The sequence below is a fragment of the Empidonax traillii genome, unplaced genomic scaffold, assembly GCF_003031625.1.
Source record: "Empidonax traillii isolate 1590-97213 ecotype Southwest subspecies unplaced genomic scaffold, ASM303162v1 scaffold17:size2698205, whole genome shotgun sequence".
In the NCBI taxonomy this organism is placed as follows: Eukaryota; Metazoa; Chordata; class Aves; order Passeriformes; family Tyrannidae; genus Empidonax; species Empidonax traillii.
The window spans coordinates 961,946-980,200 of record NW_020955210.1 but is presented as its reverse complement, the minus strand read 5'-3'; the positions used below and the strand labels follow the sequence as shown (position 1 = coordinate 980,200).

At 37.3% G+C, this 18,255-nt stretch overlaps 1 protein-coding gene and 1 non-coding gene across 13 annotated transcripts in view; one reads left to right on the top strand and one right to left on the bottom strand.

Annotated features, from left to right (window-relative positions):
- Positions 1-701: 701 nt before the first annotated feature.
- Positions 702-18,255, bottom strand: part of MPP6 (membrane palmitoylated protein 6) — a 56,353-nt gene continuing 38,799 nt past the window's right edge. For all 12 annotated transcript variants that reach the window (XM_027896011.1, XM_027896021.1, XM_027895969.1 and 9 more), the window contains 9 exons: positions 14,948-15,100; positions 14,222-14,449; positions 12,962-13,093; positions 10,908-11,007; positions 10,294-10,362; positions 9,451-9,612; positions 6,695-6,897; positions 6,149-6,277; positions 702-3,790 (listed from right to left, as the gene is read on the bottom strand). In XM_027896011.1, coding sequence (XP_027751812.1) covers positions 3,614-3,790; positions 6,149-6,277; positions 6,695-6,897; positions 9,451-9,612; positions 10,294-10,362; positions 10,908-11,007; positions 12,962-13,093; positions 14,222-14,449; positions 14,948-15,100 — 1,353 coding nt within the window. In that variant the 3' untranslated portion in view covers positions 702-3,613. The remainder of the gene's footprint in view (positions 3,791-6,148; positions 6,278-6,694; positions 6,898-9,450; positions 9,613-10,293; positions 10,363-10,907; positions 11,008-12,961; positions 13,094-14,221; positions 14,450-14,947; positions 15,101-18,255) is intronic.
- Positions 17,175-17,247, top strand: TRNAD-GUC. The gene has a single exon. It is a non-coding gene; the product is annotated as a tRNA-Asp (tRNA).

Sequence of the window (18,255 nt, the reverse complement as noted above, 5' to 3'; positions counted from 1 at the left end):
TTCTTCTATAAGTCTCTATATGTACAGAATTTTACAGCACCTCATGCACTGTCCAAAACAGATAGAAATTACAGATAAATATAGAATTTTTTAGATTGAAATATCTGTATATTTAGAAAAATATACATTAGTAAACACAATAAACCAGGTAGAGAAGTGTACCAGTTCTAAAGTCTCACATGCAGGTACATTTCTGGATTAAGTCATGGTAGCTTAGTAATGTGATAACCAACATGAGCATTTTTTGTTTTACCATCCACATACATACATATACACAGACAACTACTTGATAATTTACTTTTCTAAACTACTTAAATATTTATCTTGTGATACATACCACATCATATCTTAAACATTTAGCAGCATCTTCACCTCGCTCAGACACACCTATTGTAATCATTAACAGTCAATGTAAAAAGTTTTCCTGTTAGGATCTGGAAAATTAATGTTTAGTACAGAATGAGATACATGAAATCCCAGTTATTTTAATTCCTCTGAAATACTTCAAACAGCTGTTCTATGAAATGTTTTCACTTGCTCAAAATGAGCCTTTTATAGTTTCTTTCTCCCCTAATTGCACAATGTACAGGTCCCTGTCTAACAGCTGATCCAGCACACCCTGGCAGGTAGAGATTATCACTGCTGTGGATGTCACTGAAACAGCACCAGCACTGTAAGAACCTCCAAGAATGCTTTTTAAAAAGAAAAGTAACTGTCATTCTCATGCTAGTCATCCTACCAGGTAGTGACAAACCTAGCAGAATATCTTATGAAAATCTGTTTTTGCTAAAAAACAAAACCAAAACTCTCCACTGCAAAAACCAAGCCAACCTCTCTCTCTCTCTCAGTATTAAACACATGCCAACATGAACCCACATGATTTAACAGATGCAAGGAGCGTGGTGTTTGGGTTGTTTTCCCCCTTACAACCTGGCATGTGGATACCCAGATAAAACCTGCAGACACTTCCATACAATCGTTGCCTGCAACCTAAGCAAGCCATCTTCTCTTATTGCTTAAGAATTGTACTGCTCATTGGCATCTACGCTACCACCACCCAATGCTCAGCCACCAGGCTGCACTGTGCTCGCTGCCTGATCGAGCACACAGTGCGAACCTGTAGCAAATGCTAAAGCTTTAGCCTTTAGCAAGAACGTGGCTATTCTGGAGATTGCTAACTAGGAGACTCTTTTGACAGTGTTCTCTCTGGGATGGAAACAGAAGGAGCAGAGAGCTTTTCCTGACTAAACCTTGTTGTCCATGTTTCACGTGTTTCATTTGGTTTAAGTAAACTTATGGAAAAAAAAGATGAAAGTAAGCGACGTTTGCAATATAAAGTACTATGGTGTGTAAACTGAAGAATCGTTTCATTCTGTTCATTAGGGAAGAGTGAACTCAGCCCATTTTTGGCATCATAAATAAGAGTATTTTTCTAACTCATAATGAAAAGGCATCATATCTGTCCAGACAGCACATCTTATTTACAGCTTATGGAGGTCTCCTATGACACAGTACACAAACACAGTTCAGTCATGTTCAGCATAGAGTGCCAAAAGCAAATCATTAAAATAGCCAAGCAACGGCCCTGCTATCATTTACTGCTACATACAAAACTTGATCCATTTCTCAAAGCAGCCTCTGAGTGATAGGATCACAGAACATATTTCCTGGGAAAGGAAACTAAGAGTCCCATGCTGGTGCCACATTTAAAAGCTCTGCCAAACTCAAACAAAACCAGAGAAAACACATCCTGAAAAGTATAGCAGTAAAACAAAGTAGTGGTACAAATTTTCCTTAGAGAATTTCAGATTCCTTCTAAAAGACTGAAATCTCTATATGAGGAGCCACAAAGATTTCCTGTGCCAAATACAAGTTTGACTGACATTTTCCACATACACTGGGATTTGAAGTCCCCTCTGCCCCTATTTCCCCACAACAACCAACTTCATAGGCTTTGTAAAAATCTTTGTAGTATATGGGTGTTTTGAGGGATTTTTTTTTAACACACTTCTCCTGTAGTGCATCAACTCCATTTTTTCTTTTCCTTGTGCACATAAAAGTCTTTTGAGAGCCCCAGGAAGCAATACTGTTTTACAATGTCTAAGCCTGTCTTCCTCCAGAAATAGTTCTGAGGAAGCTGCCTTTCGATAGCATTCCGTGTCACATTTTGGTGTTGAAAAAGAATCCAGAAGCCAGGTGCCTGTCACCAGATGGAAGAGAAATTAAACAGATGACTTCAGTTTAGACACCTAACCCAGGACGTGGTGGTGAATGTGACTATATACAACAGCTGACACTATAAGATAAAACATGGTCACAAAAGGAGCTCGTCTGAGCAACAAGCTGTCTTTTCATTCTGTTCTCAAGCAGAAATTTACATCACCCTAAGTTTTGATCGAGGAACTTGAACATAACACAAATTGTATCAATGAGCCTACTGAGGGGAGAACTGTCACTAAGCAAAAGAAAATACATTGTAAAACCAAAAAGGTATAAACAACATTGCTTCCTAGCAGTAAGCTTCCAATTCACAAGCTATCTAATGAAAAATGCAATTAAAAACAATGTGAGAAAAAGCACAGTAATGCCATTATACAACACTCATAAAATACAGCAGTTGATCACGCACAAATATTTAAAAGATAATTTAGAACCCAGCTAGACATCGCAGGAAATGAAGCCACAGATCACTATACAAATACAGAACAATGTTGTAAGAAAAGAAAATGCCTATTTTTTTTTCCTTAAAGCAATGTGTTTTCACAAGTGTGAATAAATAGTCCTAAACATTAAGTGTCACCTACAAGGCTCCACATTATCAGATTCTCTCTCAAGCTACTTCACCATTATTCAAATTGCACTGAATTACCTTGCATATGACTTCCTAACATCAGTACTTCAGCTCTAATGGGCTAACAGTTTGGTTCCCAAGAAAGCCTAATAAGCAGCTTGCAAGGTTTTGCTCTATAATAACTTAGGAGACAGATATAAGGGAACCTACATAAAAGTTACCTAAATCAAGAGATATCAAGAAATTGTGAAACATCAGGAATGCACCAACATTAAGCTGAAAGAAGCTGGAGCAATGGAGCTGTTTGTTGCTGCTTTTAATATTTAAAATTCTGCTCCCGCGAATTTTTTTTTAAGGAATTTTAAAAAAAAGCAAAGAAATTAGTATTTGTTCCTAATAAGAGCGATAGACTTTTGATCAGTTAAACATTGACATTAACAAATTTTACAAAAATTGTTTCAAGTATCCTTTTTTTAATCACAGTGAAAATGTAAGACCAAGATGTAAATGTTGAAGTGAATGACTGAAAGTTTCTTTGATGAAAAAGGCAAAGGTACTAAATCAAAACATAGAAAAATGCTTAAACGCATTTCCTTTATGTGATATGAATAGAAAGGTTATCCGTAAAAAGTTAGAAAAATTAAAATAAATTACATATTTAAGTACACTTTCTCTTCAACATTTTTATAAAAATTCAGAACAGTGTACTTTTGAATATACACAGAGTAAAAATGCACAGGTGCTGTAGGTTATCATCGGTATCTACATGTCACATTTGCTGCTCTTGGTTTTATTTGTTACTTAAGCTCCTCTCAAGACATCTCAATACACCCAGCTGATGGGGACCCACTGTGGCTCCAGCCTCAGTCTCTCAATGGCAGTCTGCAGCTTCTCGAAGGCTTTGTCCAGGTTGTCATTGACAATGGTCAGGTCAAAGTAGTGGTTGTACGCTCTCTGGATCCGCGCGCTTTCATCTACTGTTTTTTTCAAATCAGTGTCCTGTGGAAGAGATTTTGAAGGATTACTAAATCTAAATCTTACTAAAGATTTGATGGTAAGACTTGGCAAATCCTTACAAACACAGAAGAATACCCCTTCAGTACATATTAAAAAGTTATATACTGAATATATTTTAAAAACAAGAAAAGTTTTCATTTATAGTAAATTCCCACAGAACTTTCGTTAAAATACATTAAAAGGGCTGAAAAAGTTCAAGATGTGACACTAATGTTAAATATGGCAAAAAAATGTTTGCCAGTCTTGCAGTTTTGAATCGTTAAAAGCATGTGAACTTGGGCTGGTGTGCACAATGGGTAGTTAATCCTTTTGTACGCACAACTGACGGTCCAACCAGAGTGAAATTAATGCTTTAGGAATGACTGAGTCAATCAGTTTTGTAAATATATTTGTGCCCCTTTTGCTTCCACAGAAAGCACCAAAAATCCAAGATTTAAACCAGTATGAAACAAAAGCCAATGAAAGATACATTTCTATCAGAATAAAGCTCTAGATTACCATGGGGCTTTTAGAGGCAGCATTTCAGCCTTGCCAACCTGACATTGGTTTGTAAACTACTGCTGCATTATTGTAGTTCTGATATGAGCTACAAAATATGCAGGAAATTTCTATTCCTACATTATGAAGCTTCATGAAGGTACCTCTAAGTACATTTTTGTGTTTCATTAGTCCTACATTCTTAGAAAATTCCTCTCCACTTTTGCACAACAGAATTTTTTTTGTAAGCAGTTATGAGATTTGTCCCCCTTTACAATATTTACTTTCATATTTTCAAGTCCTGACAGAGTTGTCAATACAGAAGCCAAAATGAAAAAATAAGTGTGCAAATAGCCTTTCCTTCACAGTAAATGAAGGAGACAAGTAAATGTATGACTACAAGAGCCAGAATTTTTGTAATGGAATGGTTTAAAATGCTAGAAATAATACAGACAGACCCACTAACATGTAGAATATCATACTTAAAATGACATTTGTTTTTCATTTGTTGAGGAAGCACAAGAATATGAAATAGGAAATCATACTCTATATACATGTGCACAGATGCGATTCAGAACCCGTAAAGACACATAAATGCATATTTGAAATATAACCATGCTCTTTATTATTCATAAGGAGAAGTAATAGAGAGGCAAGGATGTCCCTTAGGGAATCAAATATTAGGAAGCGCAGGAAATTATTTTTATACTTGTCTGGACAGTTTTAACATTGGTTTCTTCTGTATGCAGCACAAAATTCAGGGGTCATTTGAGGCAGGCAGAAGGAAAGGTTGGACAGGGAGGAAGGAAAGGCTGAGCATCCATGGAGATACTAGAATGTAGGATACCAGAATCCAGGACTAAAAATCACACATTCGTTTAATGGAATAGTAACCCACTCCCCCATTTTACTGCTGTGAATGTCCCATCAGCATTATTCAAGATATTGCTACTAAGCTGCAGCACTATCTTTGTGAGTTGTCAGCAAACCACGGCTTTTCTCCGATGGGGAAGTGGCCTGCCCTGCTGAACATAGAGGGTAGTTTTCCTAACTGCTCAATCTGGCTTTTTTGCTTTGCTTCTGCAGCTGGGGAAGTTCATGCCCACACAGAGTATTTATAATTTGCTGTGCTTGAGGAAGCATGTCTCATTTCCCTCTGCTACGCACTGTGTCTCAGAAAGGCAGGGAAGATCTAATTAATAAAATGGGCCACTTCGCTTTATATGACAAATCCAAGGAACTTCAGGGGAGGAGAAGCTGTTCAACACTTCCTATTCTGGCAGTCTCAGCCATTTCTCAGTGCAGCACGTGCTGCTGCAGCAGTGAAAACAAGGACTACCTGCATTCTTGGTTGTTTTTACTGGGGTTTTTTTGTTTGGATGGTTGGGGTTTTTTGCTGTTTGTTTGACTTGGTTTACACAAGCTGCAATATCTTACCCAAGGATTATAGATTCTGGTTTTAAGGCACATGTGTATTATAAGACAAAACTGAACAAAGATTTTTGGGAGAGAGATGGGGAAAGTGAAGGAAAGACATTTGCATAAAAGAACAATTCCCACCATGAAATATCTACAATTTGCTGCAAATAATCAAGGGTGACACTTTCCAAAGAACACATTACAAATAATTTTTGTAATCAACATTTCCCTGCAAGAGGTCTATTTCTAAGAAAGAAGCAATCTTCCTTATACATAGTATTTGATTAACTTTCACTAAGTAATCAGCAAAAGTCTTGCCTAATTTTTCTTACAGATTAATTTCAGAACAATTTCCATCTAAAAGAAAAGGTAAAATTTTTTTAAAAAAATCTAAGAATAACCTTTTCAAAGCAAAAGCAAATAAATAAGAAATCATCTGCTTACAGTAAGAAGTTTGGTTGTAATCCCAGCATCTACCACAGCCTTGTGCATAGCTCGCAAAGTCTCCAACTCTGGAGCAGCAATAAACACTACATAGGGCATGAATTCTGAAGTCCTCAGTATTTTCAGGGCCTAGAAGCAAAGAAAAAGAAAAAAAAAACCCAGAGTTTGAGAATGACTCACCCCATATCCCCCTTACTTAAGGGGCACTGCAAAACTGATCTGTTACAATGGACAGGAACACATAAGCAAAGATTCTTATTTCTATTTTAGAAACTCCTGCACTGCCTTTTGAAATGCTCAACAGCCTTCCTTCCTTGGCTAAAAAGATTATTTACTACTCTGCAAGTCGCCTTTTCCATGCAGAATCTAAGCTGGGTTTTTTCCATCTTTCTCTAACTCATTCCAATGACGTGACACAAAGGCACGAATCCAGTTGATATTGTAACCTTGAAACCAGATAAGAAGCCTTCAAATTTTAAGGCATACCTCTTCACCTCTTCAACATTATACTCCTACACTTGTAATGGAACATTATAAATGACATACCTGTGGATTTACGTCCAAGATGCAGGTCCTTCCTGTCTGAACAACTTCAAGGATGGAATCAATTTTGGTGCCATAAAGATTTCCTTCATATTCTCCATGCTCTAAATATCTTCCAGCTTTAATATCCATCTCCATTTCAGCTCGTGACACAAATCTGTATGCTTGCCCATCTTTTTCATCATCCCTTGGCTTTCGTGAAGTAACTAAACAAGAAATTTAAAATATAAATTGAATATTTTCTTTTTATATTTGGAATAAAAATACGAGACTGGACTGCCTATTAAGATAGGGAGATTATAATATGCATTAATATACAATTGTGATTGTTCCATGTACAGATTAATTCATTATTCTAGTGTAAGTTTTATAACTGAGCACAGCCCCTCCTGTTCCCTTTATTTCTATTCTTTCCTATATGTTTCTTACCCACTCATTTGTCCACTTCCTTTGTATTATTCCTTCCCGGCATTTACAATACTCATTCATGTCATCTTTTTAGTTATTCACTTCAAATAATTATTTAAGTGACTTGGAAATCAAATGAAAATTTAACTCTCAAACACCAAATGTACTTCTGAAAATAACTGAACACACAACAAGATCTGCCTTATCCCACCCCCAAACTTTTGCTCACTGTATTTGCCCTTGCTATTCAGGGTAGAATTACCTAAGCTAGCTATAAAGAAAGTTACTTAAATATCAGAAGCAGCCCAGCCACTGTTGCAGAATCTTAGTGGAAGCCAGCTAATGCTGCTTTCCAGGACAACTTACCCTTTAAAATAAGGTAAATTCCCTGCAGAAAGATTAAAGCCAATATTTAAGTAAAGCATTATCAACTCCCTTGGGTATTGACTAAGCTGTGCAGTACAGACATTATTTAAGCAAGAAAGTAAAAATAAAATAAAATAAAATATCCTATTGAATTATTATTGACTTTGCTATCCTATCACCATATTAACTACCCACTACTTGTATTTAATCAGATTTGAATTCTAGAACATATTAAATGGAACAGTGAATGGATTCCTTTGGTAATACTTTTATCAGCACTTGGTGCAATTTGGTGATACAAGTGGAAATCAATCCCCCCCTTCCAGGAATTCCTATCAACTTCAATATGATAGGAAAGTCTCAGGGAAAACGATCTTCTGAAGCTATTACTGATAAACATATTACTAGAACATGTGGTTTTAGCCACAATTCTGCAGAAACATTAACACTATAATGGTTCATACAATACAAAAAAAAATATTATCATAACAGTTTGAACTAAATTTTAGAGAACAGGATTTAACAGTTTACAGCCAGAAGATGATTTAATAGTTCAGCTACCTCTGTTGAAGAGAAACCACAGCACAATGTGCTAGATTAGAGCTCAAGACCAAGAACATGGTTCTCTCCATAGCACAATGGATCCATTTCAGCCATTTACCACATATACTGGTTTTTGAAGAACCTGGAGAATTTTCTTCTAATAAAGAAACTGAGACCAACTAAAGTTACTGATCACTGATTATCCCAGTTAAATTCTAGAGAGGAGATTCTACATACAATCAACTAGGTACTGCATGTGCATGCTTAGACTGTCAAGACTGGGAAAAGTTAATTTTTATGTATTTGAAGTGTGTTCAAGAACTCCAAGTAAAAGTACTTTAACACTGTGTTGCATTACTTATATACATTTAAGCATTTATATAGCATTTTAGAGAGACAATTAATTCTGAGGGCTTTTTTAAAATCAAGTAAGAATTTTAGAAGCAATAAAAAGTCTCTTACTATTTTGCCAATAAAAAATAATATGGTTCCCAGGACAAGATCTCCTTAAAAAAGTAACACTGAGAAGTCAACCTTGTTATCAGCCTTACATACCAGTTCTAAACGCCCTGGCCAGTTTTGGTGTGAAGAGTTTCAGAAAATGAGAGAGACTGGTTCTCTCATGTTGCACAATTCACCTTTCAGACCTGTCCCTCCTCCCCTGTTATGATCAGATCTACTTCCCACTGAAAACAGAAGGGAACAGACTGTTTTTGAAATTCTGAAAAGCACATGGCAGGAGAATAATAATGTAGCTAGGGTGGACTTCTCTGGGCAGCAGTCAAACAGGAGGGAGCAGTTAAAAAACATAAAGGTGTTGTGAATGAGTAAAATATCTGAAAGGAAGGCAAGGAAACGATACTTCAGTAATGGAGAAGCATTTTTTCTGCAGTTGATAGAGAGAAAAAATGAAGGACCATGGACTTCAGGCTAGATATATAAAAACATCAGATTGTTATTCAAATCTTGAAGAGCACAAACACTTCAGTTTTATTGGAAGTTTGTTGCTATTCCCTACATTTCTAATACTAAAACAACAATTTATAATGCCTAGGATGCTTCCACAGGGGGAAAACTGAAAGGCAGACCTGAGAAACTCCACTGTCTATTCATTACAGAAGGCTACTAGAAACTTCTAGAATCTCCCCAGTAAGGGATGGTGACTGACACTGAAGAAATCCACAGACTAAAATACTGCACAGACAAAAACTGGTTTTCTGCAGCATCAGTAACATTTAACTGCCAGTTACAAATATTTTCACAGTCATCCTATGTTAGTTCAATTGTCTGAAAAGAGGAAGAGGCTTTCATTTTCCCATTCTATATAATTTTTAAACTCTGACAAAATTACTCCTACACCAAATCATTGGGATAAACATCAGGTATTTTCCAGATAATCAGACTTAAAGTATGATTTGATGATAGGAATGATGATAACTTACATGGCACTGTAGTTCCAAACCTAGTAGGATTCAGTACTATGAACCTGTTCTTCAAACTTCTTCGCCCCACTCCTTGGGCCCCAATCAAGACCAGCGTTTTCCTTTGAAAAGGAGGCATTTTGGCCACTTCCTCGTAGATCTGGATTTCATGACGATCAAATTCTACATTGAGAAATGTACAAAAAAGTTTAATACACAGTCACTGGTGTAAGAAAAAAAAAACCCTAAGCAGTTCTGCTTTATTTCAAAAGACCCCATGACCTCAGTCACCCTCACAGTGGAAAACGTGTTTTCAGAGGGAACCTCCTGTATTGTTGCTTGTTGACTCTTGCCCTGTCACTGAACTACTCTGAAAGAGCTCAGCTCCATCCTTCCTTCAGGTATTTATACACATTGATGAGACCCGCCCTGATCCTTCTCTTCACCAGGCTGAACAGTTCCAGCTCTCTTGGCTTTTTCTCACTGGAGGGATCTCCAGTCCCTTCACTGCCTTTGTATGCCCATGTCTCTCTTGTACTGGGGAGATGCTCAGTACATTTCAGGTGTGGCCTCACTGATGCAAAGTAGGAGGGAAGGATCACATCCCCTCAATCTGCTGGCAACAAAGCTTTTGCTTTTCTTCTCTTCTAACAGCCAGTTTTTCTCCGACTTCCCCCTACCAAAGGATGCTCTCAGCACAACCATATCTGCACTGCTTACTATTGCTTTCAAACCATAAAAACTATCTGATCTATGAAATTTATGATCAAATATTTTACTGCAAATCTTTAGCTCTGTATACAGTGGACTCTGCAAGTTTAGAACTCTAGACAACTTTGACTCATGTGTAATGTTAAGAGATACCTGCATTTCTTGTAGTGAGATACATCATCTTTTTCTTTTTTTTGCTGCTTATTGTTCCACAAAAAGGCCCTAAAAATAAAAAAATTATATGAACTTGCACTTTTGTTAAATATGTTTTTCCAAAGCTAATTTACATGAATATCTGAAAGTTTAGATTAATTACATATATAAGGACTATTTTAAAACTTTGTATGCTCTAAGGCAGATCACATCTATTTACATGCACATCAAATGGTATAGCAAGAAAAAAAAATACTATTTTCCTACAAAGCTTTGTAAAAGCAGCAGGAAAATCCGTGGTTTTTTAAGTAACTTTCAGCGCATACTAAAAATCCCCCAATTTAAAAAAACAAAAGTTAATTCTTATGCCCATCCCACCTCATTCAACTTTTCATCAGCAGATGGCAAAACTGATTCATGTTTGAATCAGTTCATCTCTGAACACTAAGCAGAGACTTTAGCCTTTGTCCTTCAGTCAAAGTCAAAATATAATATTTAGCATTTCACAATATTCTCTGTAATCTCACAGCAGATTTTTATTATTTATGAAAGCAGGAAAAGCAAAACAAATGGAACCAGAGCAAAAGCTACTCCTGAAATTCACTAAATCTCACCTGAATTGTCCCAGTCCCTCCTAACAAAGGCCTTTCTCTTCTCTTCCAGGAACTGGCTGGGAATTAGACCTGCACTTCCTCCTTCTTTGACATGACTAGCCTGGGGGACAAAATAATACAAAAAATTATAACTTGTGAGAAGCACTGTTGTCATCAACATGGTGTTGACTTGACTTCCACACCACCAGAGTTTCTCAGTGGTGAGTATTGATACATTTACTACTGAAATTTAGAAATTCAAACTCAGATGTGGATATTAAAATTCTCCTTTACAGTAACACTGCCTTGCCATTGAGTATTACAATTCTGGAAACTTAAATAAAATAGATACAAGTTTCATTACTGGTTCCCATTAAGTTAGTAAGCTCCTAAAGCCATAAACCTTTAGCATGAAAATCTAAAATGGAATTCTATAGCTCCAGATACTGAACTCGCAGGTGACAAAAGTCAAGATTTTCTAGTATACAGTACACTTATTTTGTATTTTTGAGCTGCTCCAAACAGGTTCCAGTGCATCTTATTAACTGTCATTTCACAGTGAATGCCATTAACACGTGCCTAACTGTGCCTTCAAACTTCTTTCACTAAGTAACTCCACATTTAAAATCTTAGTAACTTAAGTATTCCTTGTAATGAAAATTTGGCTAAGATTCTCTATAAAATAATTTCATGGCAAGTTCAATTCTCAGCAAGCTTAAAATGTACAAACACACAGTCATGAAATGTTATAATTCTGCATGCATCCTTTGCTTGCATAAATCTTTCATTTGCTAATAGGAAAGGTTTGCTTTTCAACTTGTATGCTTTTACCTATGACCAACTCATTTTTTACAGTATGAAGTTTTCATTAACAGTCTGGCATTTCTAGAAAGTAAAAGGAAAAAGTAACTTTTTTTTCCCAGGGGCATGATCTGCATAGCAATACACTATAGCAATTTAACACATTTCAATTTTGCCACTGATCGAGTATTGAAGATTTATTTCTCTTGGACTCCCACAAGTTACAGCTGGAGAATTTGAAAAGCAATACAGAAGTCAGCATGGTAGCTAAATGTCAAACTACTCCTGAGTTTTGGAGTGTCTAACTTCTGAAACTAATTAAGTTGGCAGTAATAAATTTTCTGTCTTCCCTCACACTTTTTATTCTCTTTCTGTCACTCACAAGCAACAAAATCCAGCAGTTGATTATGCATACTCAAATATTTTTGCTGCTTTTAAAGAAGTCATATATATTGTTCTCAAGTAATGTCTGGCTCTCTACTTGTTACCTTGCAAAGGGTGAACAATGTAGGGGTAGCAAGGGAAATTAATAATGCTAAACTCTTTGCCACTTCCAATTCTGAGTATCTCAGTTGATAAGTCTTAAAGGTTCACTCGTCCCACTTTCAAAGGCACTGATGATGTTTAATTCTGTGTATAGTGTCTTGGAAAAAATAAAAATAGCAGAAGCACTGGATTACATTTCTACTGAAGGACTGAATGTAGAAATACAAACTTTAAGCAGGATGAACTGTTAATATCTGAAATAGTGCCAAACACTGTGACTATGAACATTCATGATACAGCTCAGAGACACTGATCACCACTGTAGAAATAAAAGATACATCTTCTCCAAATAGCTATTCTCACCCTTCTTCAAATCCGTAAGATTAATTTCCCTCTTTCTCTCCTCAACTCTGAGCACTCAGGAAGGGGTCCATGTCTTCCACAGTCGCTGTCAGGGAAGGCTTACCACAATTAACATAGTCAACCTAAGACTTTTGGCTAGAAACTGTCCGCTTAAACTGATTTTGGAACGTCCAGGCTATGATAAAAAACAAAACAAGTAGCCCTAACAGCAAAATAAGCCTTACATATACAACTTAAAACATTCCATTTCTTCTGGTTTCAGCTATTAATATTTGATATTAGCTTGAAATTGGATTGCAGCATAAATATTTTTTCTTGTATCTACTGCTAAATAGAAGAAGATCATAATTTAAAGAGTTCATTACTAAGGCAACTACTGATGCTCTTCAGTTTTTTGTTTAATTTATTTTAATCTTTTTACCAACCTGCCACCAATTTGGATCTTCCCGGTTTACAATCTGAAGAATTTCTCCTTTAGAAAATTTCAAACCTGCTTCTTTGCATGGAATGAGGTTGTCATTATATGGATTATAATCAAAATGACACTTCACAAAAACCTGAAATGTGCAAAAATTAACAAAGCTTAGACATTATAAAATACATTCTGACTAATTTATCTGTCAAACTGAAGTAATGTCTTTACCTAGAGCATAAAATCTTGACATGATCAAAGTTGCATTTGGCATGTAAAATACAAACTAGGGGGAAAAAAAAGTCATATACCAGCTGAGACAGAATAATCAACAGTGCAAACATTGGCTGAAGAGGTTTCATGATAAAAATAAAAAAACAACTGTTCTATTTGGACAATGTATTACAAAAAATTCATTTCTGCATTTCAGTATACAAAACTTAATTAGTATTCTGAGTTTTAATTACTTAAAAATACAGAAAAATTCTCAGAATGTGAGCACTGTATTCAAGGCTTGTGGAATCTTAAGATGAACTCAGTGATTGCTTAAGATTCAAATCTGATGCAGGAGAAGAAACAGTAACGTGCATCTGTGGACTGGAAACATCTTTGACTTTCTTTGTATCAGGCTGGGGAGCAGAGGAAGCGCTGCCTCGAACACAAGCACATTTCCTCAGCCTCTGCTCAATGTAAGCAGAGCCTGCTACAGTCACGGGCATTAAGGCCTTAAAAGGTGTTTCAAAGGCACTGATTTAAAGCAACAAGTTACTTCTGCCATGGAGAAACTGACAGCCTGCAGCAACAAAAGGATAAGGAATAGCCTCCATCTCAGTTCCTATGTAAGTCAGTGGGTTCAAGCTAATCTGTTGCATTCAGTATGTTTCTGAATTCCATGGAACAGATTACTTGGACACCAACCCTGTTATAAACACACACACACTCAGTTCACTGCATATTAGTGTGATTGTGGCCGGGTCATCAGAGGTCACTTGGTGTCAAAGAAACATATTTACATGCAATATATAACAGCTCATCGATTTCACATATGAGATTTTTTTCAGGCAGGCATGTTGGATGTGGCACATTAAGGTAATGAATAAACACATTACAAAAATGTAATTAAGTTAATATTGGTATCTTCATTTTAGCCTTCTTCCTAGCATTATACACACAAAATAATCAAACTATGTTTAATCCAAAATCTTAAAATAGTCTTACATAATACAGTACTAAGAAGAACTTTTGACAGAACCATTAGAAATGTGCCACTGACCTGTTGAGGAATAACAGTGTCTCTGTAGCTGGGAAGAATCTTCAAAGTGACACTGCCACTAATGTTTTTCAGCAGTTCTTGCAATTCTTTTGGATTGTTTCCAACCTCATGGCCATTCACCTCTTTAATAATGTCACCCACATGCAGAAGACCTTGTCGATCTATCATTCCTCCATGAAGAATCCGTGCTATTACCAGATCATTGTTCTCAACTCTAAATGTAACACCCTGAACGAGAGATGTGACAACCACTTTACCACTATTTCAATCTCAGTTTCATTTTACCATTATCTCAACCAGAAATGCACAGCTATGGGATGTTCCACCTACAGTTACTAGGGTGTAAGAGCTCCCAGTACACAGAGAGGCATCAGGTGACATAAAAGTGCTTTCAGACAGGGTTTTCATATGCCTGAAAAATGACTGCATTGTTCTTGGCTGCATGAGACCCTGTCATCTTGTCTCAAGGCCAAACATGTTGTGTTAGAGTCAGTTATGCTAGCAAGTCCTTTGGTCTAGTGACTGCCTATTCACTATCCCATTATATCTTAGAGAGAGAACACATAAGGATCTTCTTATTTCAACCTCTCAATACTGATCTTATCACCCATTAAACTACACAACATAATACTGTAAATAATTAAAACATAATGCAAGAAACCAAGCACATGCAAACATTTTCAACTGTACTTTAATCTAAAGACAAATTCATCTTCAGTTACTTACCAATGGTTCTCCTGCTCTTTTGTGAATTCCAAGGATACGAATAGCATCTACTGGAACAACCTGGTTGTTCACTGAAGAATTATTGACTTCTGGACTAGAAGGAGGGGAATCGTAACATTTTGAAGCAACAATATCATGTGCTTCCAAGAGTGACTGCAAAGGAACAGAAAAGGTCTTTTTTTAAATCCTGAAATAAGCATTTGCAAAAGGATTTAGTGCTGAACAACCTTTTGGGGCCAGATCATAAAACTCTCACTTCACATGGAATGAAGAAAAAACTGACGTCCACAGTGCTCACATGGACTGATAAGCCTCCTGTCTTGGCAAATATGTTTTCTTTTGTAAATACAAATGCTTCTTCTTAAGGAAGTATAGGAGAAATGTAATTAATTTGGGAGGAATGTGTGATCTTGCCAGGAAAGGAGACAGAATAAGGAGTACCTATAATAGTCTTTCACCTAATGAGAAAGTATTCCAGCAAATGGTTACAGTAAACAAACAACTCACTGCAAAAAATGAAGATAGCTCATCATTAGATACTTGTGTTTAATGTAGTAAAATTTTCCTCACCGGTAATTTGGATAATTACGGGTAAGCAAGGACTTCTAGCAATCTGCAAAATGAATGCTTGCACAAAGCCAAGGCAAAACGCTAGCACCAAATGAATCCAAATTAACAGAATTTACTTTCTGGAAGACAAGAGCTCAGACCTTATAGCTGAAAGTGTTTTCACCAGTCCACACAAATACAAAGCCAAAGGAGGAGGTCCAAACAAATATCATCATGCTTGCAAGACAATGCAATTTAGGCATGATTTTCTGATAAAAGATACCTTAAGATTTAAAGAAAAGTTTCTAAGACAATGCATACAGCTAAACCAAGATCAAAGTTGTGAAATAAGACAGTGGAGACTCCCTGTCTTTCTGTCACCTTCTAGTGGAAGGTGTCCCTGCCTGTGGTGGGTCACTTGGAACAGGAATCTTAAAGGTCCCTTCCAACCCACACTGTTCTATGATTCTGTGAGAGGAATAGGGACACCCAATAGCTATCATATACAGTAGTTCAAGATAAAGCATCCTACAGCACAGAGTTGCACTGACAGATGCAGGGAGACGAAAAGAAGCAAGCAGAGGAGACACCTACTAGGCCTCAAACAATGTAGCTTTGTTTCAGTGACCTGGTGAGATACAGGCTTAAATCAGATTACTGACTGGTGTCACATAAGTAGCTAAAAAGGGAAGACACCACTGGGACTATCACTGATACTGACACGCACATGCCAAAGGAAGACAGAGAACTACTATAAAGCAGAGCAAGCAAGTAGGTGACATTACTGATTTTGCTATGCAGTCCACTCCATCCTTCTGTAAGCCACCCTCAAGCTAAACATTGTGTAACCACATTAGTTTAGTGCTAAGCTCAGCATACAAGCCCTCAAAGGGTCACAAACCTGAACAGTCATTTTAATCTGCCCATTACATGATGAACCTGTTGATATTTCAACCTGAGGTTAGAAGGTATTAATTCACCAATTTTGCCCCTTCTATTAAGACTTTAAAGACAGCTGCTTATTGTGGCTGCTCTGATACTCTGAAATCAAATTAAATAGGAAAAACAATCATTTATTTAAATCAAGCAGCTGTCAGATGATAGCAGTTTCTAATTCTTCACTATCCAATCCAAACCAGGAGAATGGTTTTCTCTCTGTCAATGTTTGCAAGTAACATTTTTTTGGGGATCTTTCTGCATTTCCAAAATGAAACCAACTAGCATCAGCTACACATTTTAACACCTTACCACTGCTAAAACCAGGTAGATACATAAGCACAATAATTCCAGCTTTCTTTTGGCCACATGCTAGAACAAAATTGTTCCCAAAATTTCTGGCCACAACCACTATACTTTTCATGGAGCCTTAGACATAACTATGCTGGTACAGCTCCCTGCCCTTTAATGGTAATGCAATTTATGGATTATAATTTGATCCACAGTCAAAATGACTACTAAGCTAACAGTCTGTGTCATCCTTTTCAAATTAACGTGCTCTGTAAGATTCTTCAGTTCTTAAATTTGATCCCATTCCACATTCTGCTACTTTTCAACCACTCAGTTTGATGTATCAGCAAAAAGTCTTTTAACTGCTACTTAACCATCTCTCAATCAGAGGATCTTTCTCCTGCTATTTCATGGCTCGGTCACAGAAAGACTATCAGGAACTGTTAGGGAGTCCCTGGTGGTCTAGTGGCTAAGGACGCGGCGCTGTCACCGCCGAGGCCCGGGTTCGATTCCCGGTCAGGGACACTCCCCGGGCAGATGGAGCTCGCTAGCCCTGTAAGGCAATCCATCTACGTCCTGAGGACCTCGCTGCCACCGTCCAAGCTCGCTTGGCCCCGGCAGATGAACCTCAGGATTAAAGGGTGGGCTCAGTTCCGCGCACACTGTGTCTCACCTAAAAAATCCAATGTGCAGGTTGGAAGGTGGAAAGACCTTTCCCGGTTCTTCGTTCGCGAAGACTGGCCATTACATTACATCAGGAACTGTACACTGCTGCCCAGAACTATAAAGTGGTTTCTTCAAGAAAAGTAGTTCATTGGTTTCCTTGCAACCATAGTTCACTTATTACCATCTCACCCCTAACTCTCAGATCTGAAACTCAAGAATCTAAACCAGTTTTATGAGGCTGTTCCAGCCAGCCAGGTCATGGCCTACAATCTTGAAGAACACTTAAGCACAGCCACCTGGCAACAGGGGCCATGTGTCTGTACCGCTGCAGGACCCCTCGCCAACTATGTCGCTAAGTTACTTTCTTATTTCAGTAACGTGGCTGAGTGATCTGAGAAATACAGTTGTGTGAACTTCTCTTGTTTCTTTCTTGTGCTATCGGAAAAAGTGATATCCTGTGCCCCTGCAACTCCAGAGCTCCCCTGGAATCTGACCTTTCCATATTGGTCCTGGAACACTTATAAAACCACTGCCAAAGTCTGCAAAACAACATGGAGTGAACAATTAAAAACCATAAAACGGTTCAAAGTTTCCTCCATACAAAATTTCCTCCTGTAAACAGGATCAGCTGACTATCCAAGACTGGATAACTGTAGAAAGGTTCTCATGGAAAAAAATGTCAGTGTTGTCAGAATAAGAAATTTAGAAGAACTCTACAAAGCACACGAGATATCGCACAAAAGACAGGCAGTCCTGGGGCAGACAGTATGATCCCTTTATGCAAGATGCTGTCACAAAATAACCCATAAACTTAGAGGATATTGACTTCTTTACAGTAGTTTTCTGTGGCTGCACATATTCAATAG